Here is a 20,237-nt window from a genome sequence, read left to right as displayed (position 1 = left end):
CCCATCCCATCCCATCCCATCCCATCCCATCCCATCCCATCCCATCCCACCTTTCTCTGGTGTGTCCCAGTCAAAGATGACCCAGGCCAGGTAGAGAGCAGAGATGGGCCAGAAGCGGGTGAATACCAGGTAGAGGAGCAGCACCAGGGTGACAGGGCCTGTGGGATGAGGTGGGTGAGTGAGCGCACGCCCGGCCCTACAGCCCCCATGGCCCCACTCACCCAGCAGCAGGAAGCTGAGCACCCACTGGAGCACGGCGAGGAGCTGCAGCCAGGCACGGACATCCCTCTGTGAGGGCCATGGCACGGCCAGCAGTGTGCGCAGGGCAGCATGGAGGCTGGCACGGCTGCCTGTGGGGACACAGACACGGTGGGCTCAGCGTTCCCATCCACAGAGTCACCGCCATGCTAGGAGTGGCCCTGTTTGGCTGGTGCTGGGATGTGGGGTGGATGGGCTGGGGATGCTTGATGTCTGCCCTCCCGGCAGTGCCAAGGACAGCAGTAGGGGTGGATGCCCCCGTTGTCCCTGAAGAGACAGCCTGGCCCTGCTCCCCACTGCTGGATCTGGTGAACCATTAACCACCCCAGACAGTGCCAGGATCCAAACTCCACAAGTAGCCCCATCCCTCCTCCCCCAAAACGGGCCTGAGCCATCGTCCAAAGGTCTGAGATGCAGCAGGGCTGTGAAAACAACTTGAAACCTGCAGTGAGAGAGATGTGCAGGGGAAGAGGGGATAGAGCTGTGCCCATTGAGGACCAGCAGCAGTCCTGGGGGGAGCTCACCTCTTCCCACCTCAAACCAAATCAGGAACAGCGCAATTGGGAAGAACGGAGCAATAGGGAAAAACAGAGTGCTGGAACCAGCCTGGCAGAAGGATTCTGCCCCCTCTCCCTCTCAGCGCTGTCCCCGTTCCAAACACCCCCCTGCTATGCCACATTCCCAGAAATCCTCCAGCCCCGTGGCTCTCAGCTTTCCCAATGCCTGCTGACTTTTCCAGCGAAGACACACAGCCCATCTGTGCCTACCCCAACGTTGCTTTTTTTAGCTCTTTTTACAGCCCCTCGAGCACTCCGCTGGTTTCCAGACTGCACAATGAAAACCATCAGCGGAGCAATGGGCGATGCCCGGTGCTGTGCCCACACTGCTCCCCAGTCGTGGTGGGAGCCTCCCCTGAGGAGCTCAGCGTCCACAGCTCCGGGCAGCGCGGAGATGAGAGCAGAACTGGCATCACTTTGCAGCATCTCACAGGAGGAGCGTTTCCTAACGCCTGGTCAGCATTAACTTAAGAAATCCCATTCCTGTTGAGCAACTTTATGTTTTCCTCTGGTGCCGCTAACCCCAAATTGTTCCCAACACCTCCCTTTCCCCTGAGCAGTCTTAAAGCAAACAGACAATAAGTGACAGCAAACGCTAATTGCCCGAGCCCATACAGCGCCGGAGCGTTAGGAACCATTCAAACATTTGGATATTCCTTACCACTCAGATTTTGGGAACAGGCCGCAATGATTGTTTTCATGGTGGCAGGAAGCTCTGCTTTGGAGCCCGGCTCAGCGGGTTAAAAGGCAGGTTTGGAAATCCTGGGCGGCGATTGATCGCTCAGCCGGCCTCGGTGACCGCCCCGGCCGATGCGAGGGGGACGTGTGGAGAGGAGCAGGGCCAGGGTGGCTGCTGGAGCTCCTTGGGAGCAGTCACACAGTGACAACTCCTCCTTGTCACCGCCGGCAGCCGTTGCCCCCCAGGAATGGCACTGTAGGTGTTTCACAACCCGCCGTCCTGCCCTGCTGGTGCGATGCAAGAGGCACCTGAAAATCTCACCCTGATGCCCGGTGGGGTGAGATGCAGCTTGGTGAGCTGGTTGTCAGCCACAGCCACGTGGTTCCCTCCTCAGCAAACCAAGAGGATGGCCGGGGTGGTGCCTGGCATCCAGATTTCCTCCACTGGAAGAAGCCTTCATGCTGGCATGTAGTCCTGCTTGCTAAAGGACAGGTGTAGAAGACCAAAAAGACTGGGTGCAACTTAACAAAATAAAAATGGGAAAGGTTCCCTTCCAAATGCATGAAGAAAGGAGGAAACAAAAGCAGCATGGAAGCAGCCCAGAGAGCGGGCTGCAGGCTGGCAGTGGAAGGGACAGAAAACCTGCAGGACGTCATCCAGCGGAGCCACGTCTTTCCAGGACTCACCAGGAGCAGCAGGCTGACAGCAACACAGGAAAGGAGTTAATTCATATTCAAGATTGCACACGTTGTTAAAGCAAAAAAAAAAGTTTTGGAAGGCACAGAAATCCACAATTTCATATGGTAAGTCATAGAAAAAAAAAAACCTGGAAAAAGAGGGAGCTGCATCCATTGCAGACTACTTGCAGCTCCTCAGCACACGCTGCCAAGAGGTGCTGACATTGCATCTGAGCAATCGTGCAGCCCAGCTTGCATGAATCATGCTCATAAGAAGAAAAAAAAGAGTTGAATTCTTCTAAAATCCCATTGTTCCTAAAGGTGAGGGAGCAGCCGCTGATGAAGCCTCGGCTGAGGCCAAATAAAAGATTGAAACTGCTCTGGGAAACGTGCTATCACACAAGCAGGAAAGGTACTACTTTTTTTTTTTTTTTTTTTTATAAATCCTGACATTTGTAGCATACTTTGCATTTTTAACAGGTTTAGAACAACTTAATGGCAGCTGCTGGCCCACAGCTGGCAAGGCCAGAGCTCCCATTAGCTTGCTTTAGAGGAACCCAGATCCTTCAGGGCTATTCTGTAAGGATATTTCAGAGCATGCTGACCACCAACGCATTACTCCTCTGCATGTGGCACTGCTGTGTCCCAGCACTGGCCTTGGCAATGCCCCATTAGAGGGTCCTGAGGACATACACTGTCCATACATATGCAGACTCCACGTTACACAAAGCAAAAGGACAAACATTCATATTAAGGCTTTTGTACTATGTGTAGTATCAGCACTTCAACACGTTGCCCTCAGAACACCTGATCTACTTAACATACAAAAAAACCCACAAAAAACCTCCCACCTGGGGAGGAACAGAGCGATGAGGCAGTGGAAAGGGATCAACAGTAGCCCTGGCCAAAATAACTGTCCAGCTGACACAAGCCCTGGAAGAGACCAGGATGAAAAGCAACGGATTTTCACAAGCAGAACTAGGCAACACAAGAGATTTTATTTTGTTTAAAATATAGAGGAAAAAATAAATACATCCACCAACAATACAAAGAGCGGTTTCCAAACTCAGGTACTTTTCTTTCAAGGACTTCCTCTGACTGGGAGGGCAGAGGCAGCCTGACCCATCACAGCGCCCGCTGCCAGGAGCCCCCGGTGTCACTGCACAGGACAAGCACGCTGTCAGCCTGACGTTTCATGTAAACCAAAGCAAATTGTCACGCTCACTCCTCTGATTCCAGTGACTCGCAGAGAAGCCAAGGACACTCTGCATATGTACAGTGCATTCATTCCTACATCTGCGAGACATAGGCAACTCTTACAGGATTTCCAGGCCCTGCTCTCTCTGCTGCTGGAGCATCAGCCCATGTTCTGCCGGTTGCCATAGCCTCTTGGGTGTGTATCTTTCCAGTCATCCCAGTCCCGAGCTTTTTGAAGAGCTTCCTCATCATCCTCCTCCTTTATTTTCTCCTGCTGCTCCTTCTGCGACTCCTCGTCATTCGTGTCTGCTAAAGGCCGAGAACAAGAGTGAGGTCCAGACAGAAAGCAGGAATTGCCACACAGCAGCCCAGCAACCATTTATTCTCAAACCCAAAGGAGAAAGCTAGCGGGTGTTTCACATCCTGAATACATTCCCATTCGCCCTTCCCCTCAAGAGAGCTACCAAGTTCTCTATTCCCATTTTGGATCCATTCTGCCTTACTTGGTGGCCTCTGAGGTGCAGTCTGACCACGCGCTGCTTCTTCCCTTCTCTTCTGATCATACCAGTCGTTTACAGTCATAGTTGGCAGGCCAGGATATCCAGCACCAAACACTCTACAGGAAGAGAGAGACGGTCAAGGAACGTTCTGCACGACTGAACCAACATCAGTGCATGGAACTGCTCTGCACCCCAACTTGTACTGACAGCTGAGACACTGAAATATGCTGACAACAAAAGAAGTTAGAGACTGGAAGAAACGTATCAGAAGTTCCCCCATCCCTCGCCATACAACACATGCAATCTCGGTGTGACACGCTACCTGAAGACAATGACTGCTCTCCTGCATTTGGAAAAGTGTCTTAGATTCACCATGAAGACACAACACTGCATCACACTGTGTTTAAATAGTCAAAAACCAACATACTTAGCCTGAGCTGCATCCCGGGTAAGAATGAAAGGTTTCAATGGAGTCCTGACTTGCCGAGAAGGACCGTGTGGCGGTGCTGAGGACTGAAATTGCCAACAAGAGTCATAAGACAATCATGTAGATAAGAGTTCCCTTCTTTACCTCCCACCCCAAGCAAGTTACGAAGGGTCTTGTAGAAAATAAATGCCTCTGCTGTCAGTGCAACATCCCAAGTCAGACAATTCAGCTATTAATCCAGTTTAAATCATGAACTCCATCTGTGAGCTTCCACAAATCACTCCGCTTTGTGCCTTTGTTATACTCACTCTGATCAAAGCAGAAAGTCAACAGAGCTAAACCAGATCAGCTCAGATCAAAGCATGAAATATAGCTTATTTTTTCCATGGATCAAACACAGTACATTATGAAGCCAATCAAGCTCATCATTCATGAAGATATCACCCAGGGCACTACAGAACAGCAGAGCTCTGCAATACAGAATTGCACAAACCAGCTGTGCCAAAGCTGGACTATGGTACACTCAGATTTTTTAATTCTAGACAGACATTTGAGGTGAGTAGCATGAAGTCTGGAGAAACTGTCCTACACATGATTTGCAGGTCCCTAAGCAGCTTTCCTCACTCGGAATGGAATGTTTTACTCTAACATCAGGATTTTCTGTAGGCTCAGAAGTGCAGTCTTGAAAAAAATAAGAGCCACGAAGGTCTTGTTTTAATTAAAAAATGTATTTACTTCTTTAGAGTTAAAGATCTGGCACAACCCAGCCAAGTGGAAAAAAGCCTCTGTGTGCAGAGCAGCTATGCTCTGATATTCAGTGCTCCAGCATTTAACAATCCATGACTGTCTAAGATATGTGGCAGCACCACTGGCCATTCAGAATTAAACCAAGCCCCATCCATTTACGCTGTGCACGAGCTAAGACTCTGACCTAGAATCCAAAGAACAAGATTTAGGAAACTCTGATGAATTCCTCCATGGTTCATTTACCCACAACAGCTTTTATCCTGAGATCTCACTATGCAGAGTTCACAGGATCTGCAGATCAAGAGAGACTTCATACCTGCTTCATTGTATCCCTGCTCTTCAAGATGACCATTTCCTGGTCGATGCTCTCAATTTCCTCAAAGCTGATGTTGACCCATTTCCGGGCCTGCAGTAGATACAGCTCCCGTATTTGCTCCTCATCTGCCTGCCCACTCTCCACAAAGGTTCTCAGAGAGGCCAACTTGTTCTCCAGTTCCTTTTTCTGCTTATATCTGGCTCGAAGAGAAAAGAATAATTAATTAATTCCAATAAACTTTCTCCAGCACAGCCCACTGTGTCTTCCAAAATAAACTATTTCTTGAACTTGAATAAAATGTAGTTAGAGAGCTATTTCCTGTCCCACGTGAATTGCTTTGCACAGAAGTGCCAGTTTCTGATCACTGCTCACTAGGGTAAATAAATCCCAGCTATTCATAAAGAGCCTCATATTGCTGAGGAATGTACCAGTGAGAGCAGGACCCACTCATACAGCAAAGGACCAACAGTCCCACAGAGCTAAAGCAGTGACTTTCAGGAACATAGCAGCAGATCATACCAGCTGTCATTTCCTGGTGACCTCTAAAGAAGCACAAGTAAGAGGCAGAACACCAAGCATGAGGACATAACTTCACCTCAGCGTGAGTTTCTGACAGATGAAAACTACAGAAGAGTTCCACTGTGCTTACAAAGGCTTTGAAAATGCATGACCATACACATACCTGCAGCATCCAGATCCTCCCCACCCACTTTCCCCATTCTGTCCTACTCTCAACTCCAACTTGGGCACTGCAATGGATTTTTACTAGACTTTGCCAGAGGTTAAAAGGACAACTGAGCACATTTCCAATTTCTGTCTCAGATGGTTATATGCCTGCAGATGAGTTTTTTACTATGCTTTTGGCTTTCTGGATTTTCTTGGCCTAGTTAAGAGAAGCAGGGGGCAGGGAGGAGGACTACCTATCTAACACACTTCCAGGGTAAATCCTTCAGTTACAGCGTCACCCCAGAATGAACAGTAAGAATCGAAGATTAGCAGCCTATGGGAGCTGAAAGGACACAGAGACTATGAGCTGTTCTATAAAACACTCCACAGAAAACCCTGAAAAACACATCTTAAGAAGTTGAGCACCTGCCTGCCCAGCCCTGTGCTGCAGGGAGGCAAAGCAAACCGCCCCTCTCTGGTTTGTTTGCAGCAGGATGAGCTCCCTTTAGTCAACTACTGACAATGGCAACTGGGATGGGACAGCTCTGCATGATGACACAGAGCTCTGGGAAGTTTTGTCCCTGTTGCTGTAATAGCAATGGCTCGTCCTCCAAGCAGGTCAAGCACGAACCTGCTCACAGCAGGGCTTGGGGCAGCCGCCTCCCATCTGCTGAGGTGGGGCCAGCTGGGGTGGAGCTCAGCAGGAGCCGCAGTGCTGCACACGGACAGGCACACGGACAGGCACACGGACAGGCACACGGACAGGCACACGGACAGGCACACGGACAGGCAGGCAGTGCCCGTGCAGGCAAGGCTGAGCCCTCAAGGCCCATCCCGCGGCTCTCACCTCTCGATCTTGGCCTGCCGGCTGGAGGCCATGGCCAGCAGGCTGCTCTGCGCGGCGCTGCCGGGCTCGCCGTCCTCCCGAGGGGCGGCTGGGGGCGGCGGGGCTCCGCTCAGCCCGTAGGAGCGGCACAGCTCCAGGAAGCGGCACAGGTGCCTCCGGGCGCTCTCCAGGTGCTCCCGCCGCCGGCTCGGCTCCACCTGCCGCAGCGTCAGCGCACCCAGCAGCGCGGGCACCAGCAGGTACTTCAGATCTGCCGAGGCGATCTCCTCCAGCTCCTCGTTCTCGCTGCAAAGGCAACGGATCGGCTCACAGCCCGCCCGGCGCTGCGGCCCCTGCCCCGCGGCCCCGCCGCCTCACCTGAACAGCTGCAGCTCCTCCACCATGGCGGCCGCCTGCTGCAGCGCGCCCAGCCCCCGCCGCACCTTGGCCTGCACGGACGGGGCTCCGGAGGACGGCTCGGTGCTGGCCTCCACCTCCTCCAGCAGCCGCCAGCCCGTCTCCAGCAGCTCCGGCAGCCGCGGGCCTTCGCCCGGCGCCTCCGCCATGCTGGGCCGGGAAGGAACAGCCTGCCGCCCGCTTCCGGTAACGGCGGCGACGCCCCTTCAGCCATCTTGGTGAGGGCGGAGCCGCCATCTTGGTGAGAATGGCGCCGCCATCTTGGTGAGGGCGGGGCCGGGCCGCCGTGAGCGCGCAGAAGTGCGGTCACAGGATGGTCCGAACCGAGGCCGGAGGGAACGCAAAGCAGAGCGTTAACAAGTCGGAGGTCGAATCAGTTAGGGAGGCACCTATCTGGATCTGCGCACCTCTCAGCCTCAGTTTCACCCACACGTGGCGGCAGCTCTGCGTTTCTTGGCCCCGGAGCGCCGTGCAGTGACGCAGATCCGGGCTCGCACAGATCCAACCCGGATCGCACCGAGCCCCTCCGGCTGCCTCTTGTTTGAATAGTGCTCCCATATCCCCTCCTCTGCAGATGGTCGTTTGCTGGTTTTGTTCAATGGCGCAAGTCTCTTTCCGTTATCTTCATCGATTTCTGTTAATTAAATAAAAAGCACAGCCGAAGGCCAGAGTCCGTCCTCACAGCGCAGTGCAGCAGGAGCCGAGCTGGAGCTGAGCAGTGCTCGCTCCTGAATGGGGAACAGTCGCTGTAAAACCAACCAGAGATCGGGATAAAGAGCCGCCGTGCCGAGGACCCCGTGCCGGCAGCCCTGCAGGGCTCAGCTCCCTCGGCTGGGTGCAGCCAGCTGTGTTTTGCTCGTGCCGCTGCACCAGAGGGAGCCAAGCCATCGCCGTGACACCCACACACCAGGCACTGCCGTGGGTCCCTCCAGGGGCCCCCAAATCACCGCTACTGCGGAAACGCATGGTCAGAAAGTCAGCACGCCCTGCCCCAGGCACGGACGGGTGCTTCACGTGGCCCGTCCTGCTCCTGGAAGAGCCTTGATGGCACCTTGATGTCAAGGCTGGGCTGCACTGTGCGCTTGTTCTGCACGCAGCCATCGCTGCACTGCCCGGGTCTGGAATGTGACACAGCATCCTGGACACCTGGCAGCATAGTGCTGTGTTTTGCTGTTCAGGTGCAGTGCCTACTGCCATTTCTTCTCCACGTGTTTCTTTTCTTCCCTTATGTACCCCTGAAATTAAAACAGGCATAAGATGGGTAAGGGTTAAAGCTACACTTTTACAAACATAGAAACATGATACAAGTCACTGACCTAGATGTGAACAATTTATATGATGTGACAATAATTCAGGGCAGGCTGGAAGCACTCAGTTTCCACAGATGAGTCAGTTTATGATTTGCTCTATTTGCTTTATTCGTGCGTGCATGAGATATGTTGATAAAAAGTTAATCATAAAATCCGAAGAGTTGTGGGTTTAGGATCCTGCATGCTGTGTCCTGAGTGCATCTTGGTGGTTGTAGTTTTCTCTCATCCTCCCTCTGCATGACCATATTTTGACTGAAAACACAGACACCAGTGGTGTGAGCTCTGTCAACAGCTTAACACATCGTTCTGTGGTAATCCTGCACACAAGGCAGGAAGTAAAAAGCAGTATGTCCAGTGGTGGGAAAACTAATTAATGTATTAACTGGAAGTAGAACAGGGCCAGGAATCTACAGCCGTTCGTTGCTCACTGGCAGAAGATACTGCGAAATCCCCAATAATTACAGCCAGTTCACTTTCATTAGAGAGGCAGCAATGCACTTGATACAGCATCTTTCACCTTCATGTGCATTACTTGAAACCCACAGTAAACCTATCATATCACCATCTCCAAAGTCCTAAATTTCAACAACGTTTTGAGGATCAGAGCGATAGAGAATGCTGGAGTGAACGCCGTCACCTTTGTGTTATCAGGATAACCTCAGCAGTTCAGAGATCACATTGCCTGTAGAATATCTCTGTTTGTTAAAGATTAAACTTCTCCTTTGGGCATTCTTCTTGTAAGCCTTCAGAACAAGCCGGACAGGTTCACGAGGAGCTGTCTGCTTGCTCTCCAAATAGCTGTGCAGAGGCTGATGATGGAGCACGGGACCTCAGCCTGCTTTCCCTCTCTTTAAAATCAGGAAGGAGGGGTCAGCTTAGACCCAGGCTATCAGTGGCAGCACAGGACTGGCCTCGAGCAGCACGTTATCACAGCTCACCACGCAAGCTGGACTGAGAGAGCAGGAAATCTACATTAAGCCCTGCTTCCTCCAAGATGGAGAAGGAGTCGAGTGGGCAAACCTGTTTGCTAGTTGGAGGCTCCTAAAGCTCCTTGCTAGCAGTTAACTACCCCTGGTTTTGTCTGCTGTCCCATATGGTCAACAACAGGCTTCACTTGTAGTGCAGAGAATGAAGTCAATAAGGGCTGGTGACCAAAGTGCCCATGGTCTGTCTGCTCTCCAGCCTCAATATAATGAGGTGCACGTACCCACACACAGCGTCCTCTTACAGACTGGCAGGATGTGGGTTTTTTTTTTGAGCTGCCTCTTCCAATTACAGAGGCAGCATTCTTAACACAAGGGAAAAAATAAATGATTCTTTGGCAGGTGTAATTACCCAGCAAGACCCTGACAGTAGGGATGGTGGCTGTGATTAGTCCTGCTACATGTGAAAAGCTTTGACAAGCAGGATTGATTTCTCCTGCTCTCCTATTCTCTTGTGTGTCTCAGTATGGTAGGTTCTCAGCATAAAGTCAATATCTAGGGCCCAGCCACAGGTTCTGGACAGCTCTAATGTTTCTCAGCCATGAAACATGCCCTCGTGCTTTCCACTATACATGTAGCAAACCTAGAACTGCTGTGGTGTATTGCATTTAATGCATGTGTGCAGAGCATCTGACTGCACAACCAGAGGGCCCACTTTGTGCTCCCCAGGAGCACCAGCATATTACAAATGCATCCAGCCACCTGGAAGGCTTCAGAGCTCCTGCTATCCCCTGTAGCACAGCACACACCAGTAATGCTCCAGCCAGACAGAAGTATGCCTGGAAATCCCTTGCTCCACTGCGCAGTGGTCAAGGCTGACACATATGCAAACTGAGAAGGTCCTCAAAATCTGTCTGGCTGCACTTCTAGGGCATGCCTGGAAAAGCCCCGTGGCACAGAGACCCTGGGCTGCTCATGGGCTTGTGCCTGCTTCTGCTTTGTAGAGGAGGCTGTTCTGCAGCCCTCATTCCACCTTACCTCACTTTCTGACTGCCTTCAGAGGCAGTTTCTCCATAGGTAAACAGAAGGAGGTTGGTATCATTTCATCATTCAAAGGAGGACCACGGCACCTTTTCTGCACTGGCAGAAAGATAGTTGGAAAAGGCCACAGAATGCTGGAACAGAAGCAGGTAGCATCGTGCTCCTGAGTTCTCTGACAAATTAGTTTTGCTCTGGAGAGCAATAAGCAAGCACCAAGAGAGATTTTAACTTCGGAGTCGCAATGCTGTAATGGGGTGATAATGGCAGGGTGGCAAAGTCTTTGGCTACAGCGAATGAGAACAAGCCCAAATGCAGCAGCCACAGATGCAGAAATGAAGAAAAAGAGCTGCTTACCTTTGGAAGGCCTCAGGTAGGCAGGGATCTCCAGCAAGAGATGCCCTCACCTCCACCACCAACCCTTAAATGAGGGCTGGGCAGGGGTGGATCCTGGCTCCATCCCTTCCCATTGCATGCACCTGAGCTCCCCTGGGTTGGCCCTGCCTTCCCACCAGTGCTCCATCACTGCTTCAGGCCATAAGTTAGCATTTCCACTACAGGAGTGCTGTTCTCTGTAGAAGCCTTTTCCACCTGGGAATTGTGCCCTGCAACTTGGTGAACTGAGGGGTGCGGAGCTGGCAGGGTTTCCAGCCTGCTGAGCCTCAAGGAAAACATGGAAGTCTCCTTCCTCTCAATCCAGCACAGCCATTGCTGCAGCTGCCCTTTAAGCTGTGCTCAAGGGCCCTCAGACTGGGGACCAGTTCCCCCTCTGGTCTTATGTCTGTTACTCACCTACATCTCTCAGTTGAAGATCCCCACAAGGGCAATCCCTGTTTGTTACTTGTCATCCTCAAGACTTCATGACATTGCTGAACACCCTACAAATAAAGGAGAACAAAGAGCCAAGGGTTTTTCCTTAAATACAAGTCTCTGCTCATGTTTGTATCTGGTGGTGTGATACTGTAAACACCAAAGGTCAAGGTAACATTCCCCAGATCTTTAGGACGGAATAGGCACTGATCAACTGCTGAGCCCCAACAGTGACCTCAGTTGTGCCTCCCCCTTGTTCTGACTCAGCCATCCGTGGGGTCAGCAGAAGGAAGGAGCTGTGTCTTCAAGCACTCTCCTCTCAGAGTTGCATTCTGAGGCTGTAGGGAAGGAATATCCCAAAGCATCCTTGAAGGCAGTGCCATTCTTCCCCATAGATTTTACTTACTTACCAACAGCTCGTTGCCCTTGCTTGGATTGTCCGCCTAGAATTAGTTAAGCAGCATCCTTAACCAGCAGGGAACAGCCATGTTCACACCTGTTTTACTCTTCTCAAACGCAAAAGCCAAGCAATAACAGGGAGGAGGCTTTTCAGAGCAAACCCTTTGCCTGATTCTCACCAAATTGCTTGCAGAGGGACGGTTTTCCTCTGTGCATGAGCCACATTCAGAGCCGTCTCTCGCAGGTCAGTTCACAGCACTGCAAAGTGAAGAGCTTCTGCCATGACCATTCAACTCTGGGAGTCTCATTTCCAGAGACAGATAAACAAAAAGCCACAAGACGTGGGGAAAATGGGTAATGAGAGAGGAGTCAAAGAGGTAGATCTATCACATCAGCGATGAGCCCAAAGAGGGTTTGTGAAGCAGAGGGTAATGACAGCAGCCTGCCACAGTGTGGAGAGGACTGATTGTGAACATGGGGCAAAAGAAATAAGGGAGGATGTTTCTGAAGGGCTGCAAACCCGTAATCCTTACAGAGCATCAGGGACACTGCTGCCACTGTTGTCCAGCTAATTCAGGTGCCTCATGAAAAAAAGGTGCCTCATGAAGAGGCACCTTTCACACCTTGAGGTGTTTGCAATGGCAGCGAGGTTTGCAGGCAGCTAAGGTAAAGCCCTCCTGCACTGTTTTCTCTGGCAACATCTCACTGATGGGTGCTGGAAGACACCTGAGGGTGATGTCAGGGTCCAAGTTTTCCCATCTTTTGCCTTGGAGGTTGCCGCGTTGGTCTGGGGAAACAGGGCTCTGGGTGCCCTTAGCAGCCTTCTGCTGGCTTTCCTGCCCTGGCAGGGTTAGAGAGAGAAGATACACCCAGCAGACCTTGGAGCCAAGCAGATGGTTTATTCCCTCTGGATCCCTTGCTGGATTTTGCTCTGGCTCCCAGTCCTGAGGAGACTCCTCCAGCCTAGCTGATCTCACAAGACTGGAAATTCCAGCTGCAAACTCAGATTGCAGCACTTCCCATTCTAAACATTGTCAGTGAATTGCCACCACCCCACCGCAGCCCCTCCTGCCAGCCTGACCTCTTTGCACCCTTCAGCTAATTACAGCACTTCCCCATCTCCTGCAGGACACAGATGGAACCCAGCATCCCACTGCTGACCGCCCCTCCAGCCCTTCCCTGCTGGGCCTGCAGCGAGAATGCAAGCAGCAAGAGGAGGAGAGGGCTCTGCATATTCCACCCTTGACCCTGCCGTTTCCCAGGCAGAAATTCAAACAGGACCTCTCCAGGAGGGGAATCAGGACATCTCCCCAGGGCGCTCCTAGCTATTGTGACTCCTCTCCTCCACCCCAGGCAATGTGTGTTTGCAGTTACCAAATGCAAATCACATTTCCCACCCTCCTGGTGGAATCTCTCCCTTCACAGTATCCTTCCCCTCTTTTCTTCTCCCCAGCTCGTTTTGCAATGCTCTGAGGAGTTCGCAGCCCCTCCCAGCTTCACCTCCCTGTGATCTTGCGGTGTGGGGGTGGCTATGGGGAAGGTATTTAAGCAGTCCTCCTAATTAAGTACCTGCATCACCTCTGTACTCAGGTCCTGGGTTGCAGCTGAAGCCTCCCTTTCTGAGGAATGCTGGTGACTAACTCCTAATTGCATTTTAAAAGACAAACAGGAGATAGCTCCTCTGCCCTTGCAGCTGCAGCGGAAGCCTCCCAGCTGTGGCCTTCCCGTGGCTCTGGGAAGGCAGTATGTCAGCAGCCAGACCGAGTCAGTGCTGCGCTAACAACTGATAATGATGGTTAACTCACTTGGTTAGCCATGTGAGCATATGCTTCACCCCTGAGGATTTGGGCTTCCAGCTCCCAGCCTTGTTTCGAGCCGCCTCGGACTCTCAGCTCTTACTCACTGTTCATAGAGAAACCTGGAGCACATTAAGTGGAGGGGATAGTTTACAACAAAAGCTTATGAATTGATTCTGTGACCCAGCTGAGGCTGTTAAAAAATGATTGAATGAATATGAAAATGAGTAATCTTACAGCTGGACTCAGGGCTGAGCACAACCAGCTCCATTCAATGCAAACCACAAATTACACAAGGCGCACGCAAGGCTGCCAGAGCCTCTAGGTCGTGGTGGGAGCTGCAGGAAGCCATCCTGGGATCTCAGGCACATCTACCTGCACTCCTCGTTCTGTGGGTTCTCCTCAGCACACACGTGCTTAAATTCACCCCTTCTCTCCAAAGGCTGCACGAACTGGAATCTCATTCTATGCAAGCACTTCTCCAACTCTCCTGCTAAAAGCAGTCATGGCAACTGAGGGAAGGATGAGGTGAATCAGGACCCTATCCTCGATGCACACTGTGCTCCAACCCACATACATGCAGATCAGAAAATGAGCCCCAGCTGCCTCTGTTTCCAGCTACCAGAACCTTATACACTGTGCTTCGCGCTCTCCTTCCAGCCTTCTTCTCTCTGGGGTCAGCTGAATGCCAAGGTGGGAGGAGGTGACACGTAGTTCTGTCACAGAGGCATGGTATGGTACATTTATTTAAGCAGCACGCACCAGAATCCCACTGACAGTGAGTCTAAAGAGTTATGCTTATTTCTTCAGGAGTCCCGTCCTCTCCCCAGGCCAGTGCAGCACACCTGGGGTCAGGGGGTGGAAGGAGAAACTTCCATCAGCCACAGCTGAAGTCTTGTAACTGTGAGACCTGCAGCCATCTCCATGTGGGTCGTGGAGGAAAGCGATGAGTTCCGTCTCCTGGAGCCGTCACTGACTCTGCCTCTGCTCTTTATTTCAGATGCTGCAAAGAGCTCTGGAACAGTGTTTGCCCATGAGGAGGAACATTCAGTGGTGTTGGGTGAATCCACAGAAGAAACCTGGCTCCAGAGGGTCTACCAGGACCCCCTCAACCTCAGCGGTTTTCTTTCTGCAGCCTTCCCCCCATGGACAACTCTTTACCCATCTTCTCATCCATCACTCCTGGCTTTCAGGCCACTGTCAAAAGCCTCCTGCAAAAGGACAATGGCAGTGCAGAGTCCCCATTCACCCCTGGAGAACAGGGCCGAGTGATAAATGGTTGTCCCCAGCTGGAGACAGAGGGCCAGATGCTGATCCACTGCAGGAGGGCAGCCCTTTGTCTCACTCTGGTGAGACAGAGGTCGTCCTCTGGTTTGAGGCTTCCCATCATCACCCAGTTTGAGGTCTTCTGTTGTAGTTCCAGAGTCCAGGCTTGCAGCACAATCCCCTTCAGAGCACTGCTTGCAGATGGTGCCTGTTCCCCAGCTGCACACTGGAGGACTCAACACACGTCCTGCTGCCTGCTTGCTGCCCCACACTATTTACAGACATACCTCTCCACCGGCCGCCGGCATCTCTTGCACAGCACGTAGCAGCACCAGCGGTACTTGCAGTGACACCTCTCCACCACCTCCTCCACGTAAGCGTTGTAGCCGCGGCCACAGCACAGCAGGTCGCAGCCATCACTGCCCGCTGATGTCTTGTTGCACTGCCTGCCAAGGGGGGATGCATGGGTCAGAATGAGGCAGTATGCCTCCCACCCACAGTGCTGGTGCCCACCTGGGCGGCCCTTAGAGCATATTTGCAGCTGGTCATTACCTGTCCTGTGTCCCCACAGACCCCAGGTGGACATTGGGCATGCAGTAGTCGGGGGAGTGAATCAGATAAACCAGGTCCGTGTCTCTCATCACCCTGATGTCTGTTTCCGTGGGCTTCAGCTGCTTCCTGCGCCCCACGAGGCGGTGGCTCACCCTGATGGCTGCCAGGTACTTGGATTTGAGCTCGGAGGCAATTTCAGCCAGACTCAGCAGTGCCTTCCAACAGGTCTTCACCGAACAGGAGCCTGAAACACCGTGGCATTTGCACTTGGTATCCAGGGACTCACTCAGCACCTGCAGAGGGTGGAAACAAGAATTTAGTGGCTGCTCCTGGTTCCTACTCCACTGACAGGTTTGTAAGAACATCCACGGTCATTTTCAAGAGATGGGAGAGCTGAGCTGCTTACTGCCACCAGAGACTTCTCTCATTTAGAGGTGAGAGACAGTGGTGCTGTTGGGACATCCAGAGAGTGCCTTCTTTCAGTGGAGCAATTGAGGACTCATCCTGCTTTGTTCCCTTTGTAATAAGAACCTGACCCTTGGGAAGTGCCCTGGTGGAGCTTGTAGTGGGGTGGCAGCTTCCCCAGCTCTCACAAAGGCTCAGGAACTGTGTCCTCCCCTGGAGCCTACCTCCTTATCTCAGGCACCTCTGCACCCTGCGTCACAGAATCATCGAATCACTGAGGTTAGAAGGGCTCTCTCAGATCCCCAGCCCCAGCCCACCCCTGCATCCCTCAGTGCCACATTCTCATGGTTCTGGGTCACCTCCAGGGACAGTGGCCCCATCACTCCCTATGCAGCTGTGCATCACCACTCTTTCCAAGAAGAAATTTTTCCTAATATCCAACCTCAAGGGGCCGTGGGCCGTACCCACCTGCCTGCCTGCCACGTTGTTATGCCAATTCACGGCCCTCAGAGCCTGCAGTCCCAGCTTGTTGGATTTTAGGGGGCTGTCAGCAAAAGCAGCACCGAGCTGGAGGCCGTAGTGCAAGTTGTCCCCGCAGCCACCCCATCTGAAATCCGGTCCAGGGAGCTCGGAGGGCACGGAGCCGCAGGAGCAGAGCGGGAGTGACCCTGAGGCACAGGCTTGGGCAATGGAGTGTGCGATGGCGGCAGCAGAGAGCGCATGGACAAAGGCAGATTCCCTGGTCCCTGGAAAGAAAGGGGGAGACGTCTCATCTCCTGCAGATCGAATGGCACACGATTAACACCGGTGTAATGGCTGCAAGTTTTCTCTTCTTTACCTTTCAGCAGGTCAGGACCGAAGCTGGGGGCACGCTGGATGGAGGAGCAATTCCACCTCATGCTGGAAAAGGTCTTCTGGCAGATGCTCTTGGTTTTGCTGGCAGCCTGAACGATGCTGTGCATGACCTCCAGGTTCCTGCGGCATATCTGGACCTGGTCAGGCACGAGCCCAGCCAGCAGCCGGCAGTGGTGGATTCTGTCCCAGGACACTGCGCTGCCGTTCTCTGCCAATGCTCTGTTGAGAGAGGTTGTGTTGTGAGGGAACCACAAGCACAGGGATGGGGATGAGCAGACGGGGATGATGGGCACTGGGATGGGGGTGAGAGGTTGGGGATGAGAGGTTGGGGTCTGCAGGCATTGGGATGAGGACCCAGGGAATGAGAGATGGGCAGACCCCAGGGAACTGCTGCAGGGGACACCCAAGGGAGCCTCCTCCTGTCCCCCAGTTGCTCTCCATTACTCACAGCCACTGGATGGCCATGGCGAGCCCCAGCTGGCAGAGCAGCACTGCAGCAGTGAGCACAGCGAGTCGGCCCATGGCTGGGGATGGGACTGGGAGCAGGGCTGTGTGCAGGGCCTCTGCTCTCTTTATACCCTCTGGCCTCTGTCCTGCCCACTGGGGAGGGGAACAAAGGCGGTTTTGGTGCCATTCACAGCTCACAGCTGTTGGGGGAGGATGGAGTGGCCACCCCCACTGCCTGGCTCTGGTCCCCAGTCTGGGTTCTCCTGGAGTGGGATCTCACTGGTCAGGCACCCCACTATTGCTGCGGTCAGTTGCTCCTGAAATAGTTGCTCCTCGGGGAGCACAGAGAAGCTTGGTGCAAAGGGATATCACCTTCAGCTGCTCAAGGAGAGCCATTTGTTTGCAAAGCAAGCACACACTTCTTTTCTCAGCAGATAAAAACTTGTCCCCATAAGCAGGAGATGTAGACTGGTGGGAATCAGGCAGCGATGACATTAGTAAGGGACAAAAGGGATGGCAAGGAATGATACTGATTTCTGGATTATTTTTTTTTTCTTTTCTTTGCTTGCTGTTAACTCCTCCTAAACACAGCACAGCCAGCTTCCCAACCAGCACGACCCTGGAAACCTCCCAGCCTGGTACTGCGGGTTGCCTGCATGCAGCTCTCAGGTGCAGAGGAGCCGGTGCTGGGTCTGACTGGATGCTCTGCAGAGCAGCAGCTGGGCTCATGTCTGGCACTTCTCCTTTGGAATTGTGCTTTCTCCCTCGCTGTGCCACTTCCCTTCTAGCAGGAGGTGCTTTCCCTTTGCAGGACGTCTGGTGAGCACCCCCTGACCTCCCACTGACTCGCTGTCACGTGAACCAGAGCTGGGATGCACAGTGTGGATGGCTGACCTCCCCAGTGTGCTCTATTGGGATGGAAAGGCCACAGTGCTTTGTGGGGTCCTGCTAGGAAAAGGCTGGCATCACAAATCCCAAGCGTAAGTACAAAAGGCTGAACAAAAAGAGAAAAAAAAGAAAGGCAGAGAGAGACTGCTGCCACAGCCTCCATGGTCAGAGCAGAGAAGCACTGCAGGGCCAGAGGCCATTCCACAGCTCCAGCCTGGCTGCTCCCTCACCAGCCCAGCACCTCCTGCAGCATCCCTGCTGTCTGGGGCAGCTGCTGCTTGCTTTGCTCCTTCCACACCTCAGGCTCAGCGCTGCCGTCCTCTGTAAAGTAAACCCACTCTGGGCTATTGACTCCAATCCCAGGTGCTGAGTGGCAGAGAGGAACCGATCTGTGAATCCCACCCACCTCTGCCAGTGGCTGTGAGGGGACGCATTGCCCCTGGAGCCCCTGCCGTGATGGGTTTGCCATGTAGACACCACTGCACATGAAGTCTTTGGAAGTCCCTGATATTTCTTGTCTTCCCACCTTCACACCACGGCTTTTGCAGATCCTTCTCTTACCTTGGCCAGAACCAGATGCAGCATCCACGCTTCTCCCTCCTGTGAGCCCAAATGGGCCTTTCGCTCCAACCCCAAAGATTCTGGTGTCGTGACATTTTTCTCTCCGCGAATCCCCTTTTTTCAACCTTAAGGAATGGAGAAATGCCTTGTGCCTGAAGGGGGACATCGGGGGGAAATCTGAGCAGCTTCTGGAGGAATGAGGAGTTTCTTGAGGAGGAAAAGCAGCTTTTGTCAGTGCTGGGAGGTGCTCGGGTGCTTTCTGCTCACCATGTGCTCAGCCTGCAGCGTCCCACCAAGCACACAGGGCAGCAATCACTCAGAAAGGCCAGCAGCTGCCCCTCACAAACATCTGTCAGCACAGCTGTGCTGTGAGGGGATTTGGGCAGGAAGGGCAGCAGCGCCCACAGAGATGGGCAAAGCGCATCCTAACGGGGCGCTCAGTGCCAGCCCCAGCCAAGGGGCACATTGCCACCTCCTGGCCAACGGCTTTGCTGTTAGGGCCGCCCCTTCCCCTCGGGGTCTCTGCCTTCTCTCTCCTTGGGGCCAGCAGGTCCCACCCTCAGCACTTTGTGCCCCCGTTGGCTGTGTCACTGCCAGGAAAATTGCTCGGGGTGCGGATGGTGTCGTTGGCTGGGATCCGGAGGGGTGACAGGTGGCAGTGGGATGGCACTGGTTGGGCCCTGAGCACCCACGTCTGACATCAACCTCCTGCCTCCCCCTCGCTGCCTCCCACCAGGTGATTTCTACCAACCCCTCTTCACAGAAGTTTTGCGACGACTGAGTAGTAGGAAAGAAAGGATTCCTTTTAAAGCCAAAGCCGCCCTTCGTTTGATGTCACTTCCTCTTTCTTGCCTCATCCATGAAGTGAATGCAGGGCAAGTGCTAAAAATACCTCTTCCACTTCCATGTGGAGCTGCCTTGAGGCAGGAGGAGGTGAGAAAGGGGATTCCCAGCCTGGGAAAGGCGTCCCCTTCTCTTCCTGGGAGAAAGTGCAGGGATGCACAGCTGGGAACAGGTTTGGTGTGAGAGCAGAGGGGGGGACATCTGTGAAGTGTGGCCTCTGCCCCAGCCCCCGTGCCCACCTCTGTCATGTCTTGGGGTGCGGCTGGTACCGGAGGTGCCCCTGTGCTGGTGGTTGTGACAATTGACTTCAGCCAAGCCACCTCCTTCCTCTTTCTGAGGTGTCAGTGACCTCAGCACAGGACGGATGCTCACACGGCTGCGGGAGGCAGCGACCTTCCCGAGGTGCCCATCAGCTGAGCTGCTGGGACACTGACACACAGTGATGATCTGTCCCCACTTCCCATGGCACTCGCTCAGCTCTGCCTGGGTCGGCAGCACCTTACAGCTGGGGACAGAGACCACGGGCGTGTGGCTGCTGTGGGTGCCGGAGCAAAGGGAACAGAGCACGTGGGGACATTGCCATGGGGTGACTGTGACAGAAGTGTCCCAGCACAGACTGAGCTCTGCTGCACGCCCTGTCCCCAGGGCACCAGGATGGAAGGCGGCGGGGTGGGCGCACCCAGCTGCACAACAGCTGTCTGCATCTGCACGGCTGCCCCTGAGAACGAGGCAAGGGATGCCTGGGAGCTGCCTTCCCTCTTTGCTCGCCAGCAGCTCTGTGGCTGCCAGAGGGAGGTGCAGGTCCCCGTCTGGCCCGAGCCCCAGCAAAGACGAAAAGAGTGTCATGCATGACACGCTCGACCTCACCAATGAGGCA

The 20,237-nt window shown here is 53.3% G+C and overlaps 3 protein-coding genes across 6 annotated transcripts in view; all 3 read right to left on the bottom strand.

Moving 5' to 3' along the window:
* LOC122163638 (diacylglycerol O-acyltransferase 2-like) overlaps positions 1-1,618 on the bottom strand; it is a 4,015-nt gene extending 2,397 nt beyond the window's left edge. The window contains exons 1-3 of one of the 3 annotated variants that reach the window (XM_042825014.1): positions 1,477-1,612; positions 222-350; positions 51-158 (exon numbers count right to left, since the gene is read on the bottom strand). In XM_042825014.1, coding sequence (XP_042680948.1) covers positions 51-158; positions 222-350; positions 1,477-1,516 — 277 coding nt within the window. In that variant the 5' untranslated portion in view covers positions 1,517-1,612. Of the gene's footprint in view, positions 1-50; positions 159-221; positions 351-1,476 lie in introns of all 3 variants that reach the window. The other 2 variants (XM_042825015.1, XM_042825016.1) reach the window with 2 other exon arrangements.
* A 1,532-nt stretch (positions 1,619-3,150) lies between these two features.
* Positions 3,151-7,496, bottom strand: IGBP1 (immunoglobulin binding protein 1). The gene is given in 7 exon segments (XM_042825017.1): positions 3,151-3,677; positions 3,872-3,984; positions 4,296-4,381; positions 5,359-5,554; positions 6,872-7,156; positions 7,229-7,436; positions 7,439-7,496. Coding segments are annotated over 7 exon segments (1,080 nt in total). The 5' UTR covers positions 7,482-7,496; the 3' UTR covers positions 3,151-3,528.
* A 7,584-nt stretch (positions 7,497-15,080) lies between these two features.
* LOC122163646 (protein Wnt-11b-like) lies at positions 15,081-18,612 on the bottom strand. 2 transcript variants are annotated; one of them, XM_042825026.1, is made up of 5 exons: positions 18,518-18,612; positions 16,605-16,840; positions 16,235-16,512; positions 15,362-15,654; positions 15,081-15,255 (listed from the first exon to the last, which is right to left on the bottom strand). In XM_042825026.1, the coding sequence occupies exons 1-5, from the start codon at positions 18,610-18,612 to the stop codon at positions 15,081-15,083; spliced, it is 1,077 nt and encodes a 358-aa protein (XP_042680960.1). The 2 variants fall into 2 exon arrangements, with proteins under 2 accessions (XP_042680960.1, XP_042680961.1); XM_042825027.1 differs by lacking the exon at positions 18,518-18,612 and adding an exon at positions 17,070-17,143.
* Positions 18,613-20,237: the final 1,625 nt, after the last annotated feature.

Source organism: Centrocercus urophasianus, unplaced genomic scaffold (genome assembly GCF_019232065.1).
Source record: "Centrocercus urophasianus isolate 14NV4802_14NV808 unplaced genomic scaffold, USGS_Curo_1.0 seq_24, whole genome shotgun sequence".
In the NCBI taxonomy this organism is placed as follows: Eukaryota; Metazoa; Chordata; class Aves; order Galliformes; family Phasianidae; genus Centrocercus; species Centrocercus urophasianus.
Note: the sequence above shows the minus strand (reverse complement) of the source record. Positions and strands in the feature narration are given on the sequence as shown.